This window comes from Hevea brasiliensis, chromosome 18 (assembly GCF_030052815.1).
Source record: "Hevea brasiliensis isolate MT/VB/25A 57/8 chromosome 18, ASM3005281v1, whole genome shotgun sequence".
Lineage (NCBI taxonomy): Eukaryota > Viridiplantae > Streptophyta > Magnoliopsida > Malpighiales > Euphorbiaceae > Hevea > Hevea brasiliensis.
The window spans coordinates 47,833,305-47,842,670 of NC_079510.1; the positions used below are offsets into that span (position 1 = coordinate 47,833,305).

At 30.1% G+C, this 9,366-nt stretch overlaps 1 protein-coding gene across 1 annotated transcript; it reads right to left on the reverse strand.

Annotated features, from left to right (window-relative positions):
- Window positions 1-1,679: 1,679 nt before the first annotated feature.
- LOC110634899 (heavy metal-associated isoprenylated plant protein 28) lies at window positions 1,680-2,889 on the reverse strand. The gene is made up of 3 exons (XM_021784049.2): window positions 2,727-2,889; window positions 2,460-2,535; window positions 1,680-2,299 (listed from the first exon to the last, which is right to left on the reverse strand). The coding sequence occupies exons 1-3, from the start codon at window positions 2,730-2,732 to the stop codon at window positions 1,932-1,934; spliced, it is 450 nt and encodes a 149-aa protein (XP_021639741.2). The 5' UTR covers window positions 2,733-2,889; the 3' UTR covers window positions 1,680-1,931.
- Window positions 2,890-9,366: the final 6,477 nt, after the last annotated feature.

The window sequence follows — 9,366 nt, forward strand, 5'->3', positions numbered from 1 at the left end:
ATTATAAATTATGATACAAGATAAATTTTTAAATGTATTAATAAGTCAAATTAACTTAATTTTATGAGGTCAATTTTAAATTTCAACTTCAAAAAAAAATTATATATATATATATATATATATATATATTACATTTTATTTCTGTAAAAAGCACTATTTTTTCCTTCTGAGGAAAGGCGTCAGCAGCCAATGAGATTTAAGAATCACAAATAAAAGGGTCAATTAAATGGAAATTACTGGCATATAAACCTGATTAATAAAAATTTACAATATAATTTCACATAAAATTTATCATATTTTAATTAAAATAATAGTTATTGATTAAACGAATATATATACCAAATAGAGGCGAAGTTATATTGGGCTAAAGGAAGCCATGGCTCCAAGCCCAACACCTCCTATTAGATTTTATCAAAAAAATAAAAATTTTTTGTTTTTAAATACCTATAACTAAAAATTAGATTAATGTATTCGATATAAAAAATTTAAGTGTAATTTAATATAATTTATTACAATTATTATCCTATTATAATATCTTGTACATAATTATTTGTTATTAAGTTTTAATAATTTTCTATTCAAACTGTAGAGAATCTTTTAGTTTTCTTAAATTTTATAATAAAGTAATTATTTAATAAATTAGATTTATGAGAAAACAATTAAAATCGACTTTTATTCATTATTATTATACATTTTAAAGTATTGATAATTATATCATTTTTTTAATTATACATAAATTAATTTACTGTAAATTATATGCTATATAATTTTTATATTTTTTTTATAAATATGTTTAGTAGCCACACACGTATAAAAATATGTTATATTTATAACTTTATATATGACCCCTCATAATTTAATTTCACCACTGCACCAAATATAGATAAGAATTATTATTTTTTTTTTATCAGAAAATGAATTCAATCATGAAAGGTAAATTACAACATATCCTCTTGTAAGAGAGGACTTAAACTACTTGCAGGATTTGAAATCCAGGCAACAGGTAAACTTTTCGAGCATTAGAAGCCACCCAGCTTGCACAAGAATTTGCAGTTCTGAAGATGCATAAAACAGGATTAAAAGGATGAGCAAGTAATAGCAAATTGGTGGTGGGTATATTTTCATAATTAGAGGGAAAAGGTCTGATTTTTTCTTTCCATATTTTCCTTTGGCTTTTTTTTTTATTTACTTATTAAATTCTTATTTAAGTGCCTTTAAAAAAAAATGATTGAAGTGCTAATATTATTAATGTAGAGCTCATTTATAATATTATTGAGCAATAATTCACTTATCCAATATTTATTTTATAGTGTAAAAAAAAAAAAAAAAATCATCCGCATGTAGAATATAATAATTGAAATTCTGCCATCAATTATTGTCACTTTTCTTGGCCTCCTTCGCTATGAACAATTAAACAATACTGCTTGAAAAATTTTGCATTGAGAACATTTATTTTTGTTGATTTATTAACTTTTCATGAATCTTTTCTCAAGGAAATTAAATTTATTGACAACCCCAACAATTAAAGAATTGAATATATAATAATCTCTTTTGACTTTGCATATCTTTGCAAATCCAACATAAGAAGAGACAATTTCTCATAATATTTCATTCTTTTAGCTTATAATTTTATGGAAAACAGATCATAATATGCCGGCCTTTGTCAAGGGATTATTACATACGATAAGTTTTTCAATTTTTAAAACACAATGAATTCTCATAAGTTACATCGATACCTTTGAATGGCTGGAGCTGAATCTTGTAAAGAAATTTCTTAAGGTCAAGAATTTCACAATTTAGACTATATAGAGTACATACATATCCTGTAGATCCACAAAAACACTTGCGTTTGATATCTTAGCTATATACAATGGATTCACATATCCCTTTGGACTGGTTCCAATTCCACTGAAACAACTTCACCAACCATATTACATTATGGAGCAAGCATGAGGATTTTCATCACTGAACATGGCACTAGCCTTTTCGTCAACAATTGAATAAGGTGGCGTTTGATAATAGCCATAGTCCTCATTACTGTAGCCATGCCTGCGATAGTTGTATGAGGAGGTGGAGTACTGAGGTGCATAATAGGTGATTACTTCAGCAGGTTGGGTTTCTTGTTGCTGCTGATAATAGTACTGCTGGTTGAAATTATAATATTCAGGATTATAAGGGTATGGCCATAGCTCAGCTCTTCTTCCTGTTTTCCTCACTGCTTTAAGAACCTTCTTCTGGTCTGCCCAACCCATCACTGTCACTTTTTGCAAGGCCATGTCTATGTCTATGTCATCTACTCCTGAGAAAACACACAAAAATGAAGTTAATTAATTAATCATTAATCGAAGCCCCATATATATAGATTTTAACATGGAAAGGAAGAAGGAAGGCTTTGAGATTTCTGAGGACAAGTAAATACTAAATGGGAGACATGCATGGTAAATAAATATGTTAAGTACCATTTAGTTTTTGAAGAGCCTTCTTAATTTTGGCTTCACAGCCAGCACAATCCATATGAACTCTCATCTCTGTGATCTGCAAAGCAAGAACAAGAAGTTCATGTTACTATTATACTCCAAATACTGAAGTTTGACATCAAAAAGTGGCAGACAATAACATGCAGAACGCTTGCCATATATGGACATTAATTAATGAACAAAGCACGCAATAGCAAATTAATGTACACACCAAGACAAGGAAACTAAAGAAAGAGAGAATTTAATTACCGTCATCTTGAAATAGCTTGAGAACACTAAGGAGGGTTTTGCTTTCTTGGAGTTTATGATGTGATGAAGAACAATACGTGAAGAAAGTGGCTATATATAGAGCTGATAGACGAGCAACATTTTTTGTTTTCTTAATTTCGGTTGTACCTTGGGAGTTAAGTACAAGAGAGGGGATAAGAAAGAATAAAATAGTGAATAGTCTCCACTGACCTTTTCTTTTCTCTTCTTTCAATTTGCTTCTAAGCGACAGAACTTGCACCAAAGATTCGACAGAAAGTGCATAGCAGCTGCTTCCAAGTCAGAATGGAAGGCTACCCTTGCAAGAAATACATAGATCCTTTCATTTGAATGTCTGTGGTGGAATCCAAACTAGGCTTCAAGCATGTTAATCCTTTCTTTTTCATCAACCGCATGTTTAATATTTTAAATAATTATCTTGAAGATTAATAATTTTGAAAATTCGGGTTTCTTTTTATTATTATTATTATTGTCTACAAAAGTATATAAATCATATTAATCGCATTAATCTTAGTAATTAAGAAAATTTCTTTCTGGCTAAGGATACACAGCTGGTCATTTTTTCTGGACTATTATATGTGGTTTTGGCAAACGCGTACTGGGTGTGGCGGTCGATTGGAGGATGCGTCATAATTCTCTTACGCGTACAATCCAACAAACCCAATAATTAATAATTAATAATAGGGGGAGACTGAAGGTGTACTTGCTAGGTAAATTACTTGAGTATGACCTCATTAGAAATGAGATCATTGCCATCAATCCAATGTCAATTATTAGATTGCAATTTCCAGGCAATTTTACTATAGAAAATTCTCCTTTGCCCCCAATTTTGATTTTTCTATATGAATAAGTTTGACAAATTAATAATGCTACATATTATAAGACTTTGCTCTTTGGATTTATGGGGATATTTAATAAATAAACTAATTAATTACTTGCCCAGTTTCATTGTCATATGGCGTAATTCAATGGCGTATATTCAGAGTTTTGGTGAAGGAAAACACTTTTATACTATAAAAATAAGTACAAAATTTAAAGATATTTAGTGAAAGGGTTGAATTTAGAATGAATTATTAGCGTTTTAATTGTTCGCTAAATGCCAGTTGACTTGAAGTCATTTCATATTAAAGAAGTAAATCGAATTAATTGTTTAATTAATTATTTCTAATTGCAATTGATTGAGGTTTATTGCCTTGAGTGATACATGTCATCTCAAAATAATGTAGAACTATTCGTCATCATTTTTTCTCGAAAGCAAATTTATGACATGATATTTTTAGATAAATTTTACCTTCTATTTCTGAATTTAGAGTGTTGTAATAACACTATCTCTAGGTTTTAGTTTGCAATATAAAACTCTCTCAATCTTAATTTAAATAACACTAAACTCCTAGGTTTAGTGTTTTTAAGAAAGGCCTATTAGTCTAGATTTAGTTATATTTGCCCATATTAAGTTTTTCCTTATTTATTTTTAATAAAATTTGAATTGCTTAAAAAAAAAAAAACCCTTTTACTCGTTCCAAGCAGTTTACCAATTATAAATTTTATGGGGTAAATTTCAGTCATAGTATATGAATTTTGGGGTTGATAACAATAATGTACATCAATTTTAATTTTTAACTTAAAACCTGCTAAACAATAGCAAAAGTAACATAAAACCCCATATTACTTATAATGGTCAGTTTATGAGTTTCTTATTGACGTGGCTAATTCAGTAGACTATTTGTTTTTCTCTCTACCTCTTCTCTCTCTTCCACTGTGTATGCTCACCAACTCTCTCTATCTCATCTGTATTTTCTTACTCTCTTACATGTAAAGAGGTTTCTTCCTCTCACCAAAATTCTCTCAAAACCTTCTACATAAAGATTTTTTTTTTTGGTTTCCTCTCATTCTTACTCATGATTCTTGTCTCTTTCTTGTCACCTTTATTGGGTCCTTTAATCTAACGAAAGAGACCAATGATTGATATGGTACTAAAGAATAGTAACCTTTTGGTAACACTTATGATTTTTTATATCTTTGTAGACTTGAAGATTGTAGCAGGCACTCAGAAATTAGGATCTTCAATCTTCATGAGGTATTTAGAGAGGTGAAATTACCTGATTTTTCCTATAATATGTGATGATAGAATTTTATATAATCTTGCCCCATTATACCATTCATAGAGAAGCAATAAGCAGTGTGGTCTATTGATTTTGTTGGTCAAGAAATTGTGTGTTGTTAATTTGATAAAGCCCATTGCATCCTTAAACAAGTGTTCAATAACTTTAGTCATGGCTCTTGATTTGCCTCTATGTGCCATTGGTGACGATAAATGTCTTATGCAAACTATTTTAAATGCAGTAGGTAATGTTGTCAAGTTGATAAAGGAGGGCTATGTTACAATTATAGTTTCTGTTGCAAAACCAGATTCTTAGAGATTGGTGACTTCAAGTGATGGCCACTTCTACCTATGAATATAGGATGTTGACCAATTCATTTGAATTTGCTCTTAGAATATTAGAATGTAACTAATTTATGACATCCCTTAGTATGTTTTAGTTGCTATTTGTTTTGTGGCAGTTATCGAGGCTCTATTTTTTCTTTATGTTGTTATATTCTCCTCACGGTTAACTTGTGTTAATGTCAACATCTATAAATTAAGATTTTAAAAAATACGTTGCTTTGTTATCGTAGTTCTTTGGAATTTGGTCTAGTTTGTTATTAACTCCGAAAGTGGATCTAGCCAAAATAATGGTGGTGCAGCACTTGGACTTGCCATATGTGAAAAGGTAAAGCTAGAAGTAATGTTCAAATGCACTGCATGGACATCTGATTCTTTAATTGTAATTTTTTTTACCATTATAAATTGCTATGCAATTTCAATTTTTTGTGAAGACCACATTTATCCATTGTTTTGAGCATTGTCCCTTCATTTTACCTTAACTTGTATGAAAATAACGATAAGGATTATGGTTACTTTTTTGTTTTTGCCCATATACTATATTTCCTTATCATGTTACTCTTGTGTTGCCATTGCCTATTTCTTTTTTTTCTTGCATTTACAAAGTTTCAAATAATTGAATCAGAATTTGCACCAAATTGAAATCTGATAATATATGAATCAAACGTTGAATCAAGCAGGTAAAATACAATATTGAGCAGGCCTAAACAATTGATTGTTGTACAAGAAACAAAGCTTTAATCAAACAGGTATGAAAAGAGATGAGGGAGAGAGAGAGAGAGAGAGAGAGAGGTAAGCCCCTTTATAGAAATTTGTTTAGACAAGTAGAAATCATTTTCGTTGACTCTCCTAATGCTGATTCTTAAGATCAATGGCCAAGTGAAAATGGATTAGTGCATAAGTACGTCTGTTAAGATTGTAGTCTATTTTCAAAGAAGAATTTGCTGTTTTACTTGCTTACGATTTATTAGTATTAATAATATGAAAGGTCATGGCTCAAATAATTATTATGTTTCTGTAGGGCTTATATTGTATTTTGCTTGAATAAAATGACACAGGTGCTGTAGCAAATGGTTTTGGTCATTCAAAAATTAGTTGTTCAAGATAGTATTGAAATTTCAAAAGAGAAAAAGAAAATAAGTCGATAAAAATAATTTTAATTTTCAAAACACTAACTTGTGATGATATTGATTTTGTTAAATGTTAATGAGCATCATCCACTTAAGCTTTACTCAGTTGGATAGCACTAAAGACTCGTATTAAAACAGTAAAAATTATGATTTACCACATCTGATGAGATCAGCACACCAACAATACGAGAGTGTGTTGATCAAAGGACCTAAGAAAGGCAACAAGAATCTCGAGCAAGAATGAGAAGGAAATGGCAAATCTTTCATGAGGAGGTTTTGAGAGAATTTTGTGAGGAGAAAAAAACTCTTTACATACAAGAGAGAGAAAAAACAGATAAGAAAGAGAAAGCATAGGGAATACACTATTAGTAGAGAGAAGAGAGAAAGAAAGCTAAATAGCCTAGTTGGATTAGTTACATCAGGAAAAAAACAAAAAAACCTATAAACCTGCTATTGTACTTAATATAGAGTTTAATGTTACATTTATTATTGTTAGGAGTTTAAGTGAAAAACTAAAACTGATGTACTTTATTGTCATGATCTCAAATTTCATGGATTATGACTGAAATTTATCAAAAGCTTATATGTTATTTTTTTAAAAAAAAAGTTAAAAGGACATAAATGCCCTTGAATAAAATCCCTGTCATCTTCCCCGCTTATCCCTCCCGCCTCCGTCTCTTTGTATCGTCCCCATTCACCTTACAATCTCTTTGTTTCTTCCCCACCCATTCAATCCCTCTCTATTACCCAACCCTTTATTCCCCACCTTTCCTTACTTACCCCACTACAAGCACCATCGCAACACCCACCACTAGCAGCATTGTCATTTTTTCGAGGGAGGAGTTGGAGCTCAAGCAGCTGGAGTGACTTTGTCGACATCTCTTGTTAAAAAAAAAAAAAAAAAAATTCACAACTAGTGGGCTCAACCAGTTGTCCGGAAGTGGAATGACAGTGGACGTTTAAATTTAGCAGCAAGGGACGACGACATACATGCAAGAGGCGGGGGCATCTAACCAGAACACGCTTGTAGGATCATCTCTGCACTGAAATTAGAAATTTCGATAATTTTGATTTTCGAATTTTTCCTCTTCTACCTACATATCTTGCTCTGTTTTCTTGTGAAACAATTTCTCTATCGTCCTTAAGACATATCTTACTTGTCTTTGCCGGTTTTGTTCTTGTGGCTTGGAGTTTTAATTTTATCTCTGCCTATCAAAAATCAGAGGCATCTGTAATATCCTTCAGTTTTGGAGCTAGGATGCCATGTGTTACCTCCGCTGTCATATTCTATCAGGCCTTCAACTTCATTGCTTTTAGTCTAACTTGCTCATTGGTGGCTCCTCCTTGGATTTTGCCAATCCTCTCATAATTTATTATTGTTCGTTTGGAAGCTTTATGATGTCGTTGAAGTGTTTTTGGGGTCCTCAATCACAGGCACCAGATGCATTACTTTTGTTTTGATGTTGGGATTACTGCTTTTTGCTATTTGATCTTCTCATGGTCTTCTTTGAGCTCTGTTTTGACTTATATCTTATTTTGTTTTTTTTTCACATGGACGTTATGGATTTCTTTTGTGCAATGAATTTCTGGATTAAGGCTTAACATGGTTAGTAATGTAAATGTGTTACCGATATGTGCTAGGCTTGAAGATGAGTTGATGGTCGTTAAACAATCCAACCAACCTACTAGCGGTTAGAGCGAAACTTAAATTGAAGGTTCTTAAATGTCGACTGTTAACTTGTGTTTATGGTGTTTTTTTAATTTTTTTATTTTATTTTTTTATTGCTTTTCGTGGTTTTATTAGATATTTCAATCGAAATTAAGAAATTTATTGAAAAAATTGTAAGAAATTTAATCATGGGTGAAAATTTGTGTTTGTAATTTTTTGTTTTGAAATTACCTGATTTTTGTTAATGGTTGGTTTTTATGTTGACTCAATTAAAGTTGTAGAAGTTTTTATTCTATAAATTGGAGTTTAAGGATAATATTGTTATAATATTTTAAGCTAAGAGATAATAAATGAAATTAATTTTGATATTTATTTAAAAAAATTATATCTATGGGCTAAATTAAATTAGAATAGACTTGAAAATAATAATTCTAACATAAGAAGATTAAAATTAAAATAGTTTCGATTCAATTAAATTTAACTATCGAAACTTATTTAATTTTTTAATAATCGATTTTTGACTTGAAACCGATCAACTGTTTTCCATCCCATTCTCATCTAATTAATTTAAATAAAATTTTAACAGGTTTTTAAAATTTTAAATTAAATCATTCTAATTCCGGACCGTTCCGGTTTTGAACCCTCCTAGGCCTGCTCTAGCTCGAAGTCATTTTTCACGTAAACATGGAATAGTCCCACTAGTGCTGAATAAAAGAACGTAAATAAAATTTGTGCATTATATTTAGTACTCAATAAGGCTATATGATTTGTTTTTTTCCGTCGTCTTGAATCAAAGATTTGATCTATTTACACAAAAAGAAACAAGAAATCTAGACCCAATTAATTAGGATTTCATCAGCTTTGGTTAATTAGCTTCATAAGTTATACTAAGTAGTTTTTCTGTTTGGTATATCAAAATATTAACTATACATGTGATATGTAGTTTTCTTCTTTAATTTTTAATAATATTTATTTTTTTAGATTTTTTTTTGTTTATAGATAAAACATACACATTCGAGTCAATGATAAGAATGGACCGCTATTAAAATCATGACAATTTTAACAGAATTCTTATTCTTTTATAACTCACTCACACACATACACTCTGTATGAGAATTTTAATTTTTTTTTTAAATTTGATTTTAATATGAGTTGAACTACTTTATTAACGTATGGATTGTGTTATATTAATAAAAAATTATTAATTATTAGTACGTCTGTGTTGATGCCGTCATTAGGATATATTGCTCTAATAACATTTAATTTGTTAGCTATGCATTAAATAAGTTGGACATTAAACAATATATCAATAATCAAGTGATAAGAAATCAACTTCCAATCTTAGTAAGGCTGGGTTTATATATATATATTTTGCTTTCA

What these genes read in the sequence shown, in the direction of transcription:
- LOC110634899 (XM_021784049.2), bottom strand. An exon ending in GGCTCTTCAAAAACTAAATG is followed by an intron (nt 2,300 to 2,459) that starts GTACTTAACATA and finishes GTGTTTTCTCAG; the next exon opens with GAGTAGATGACATAGACATA.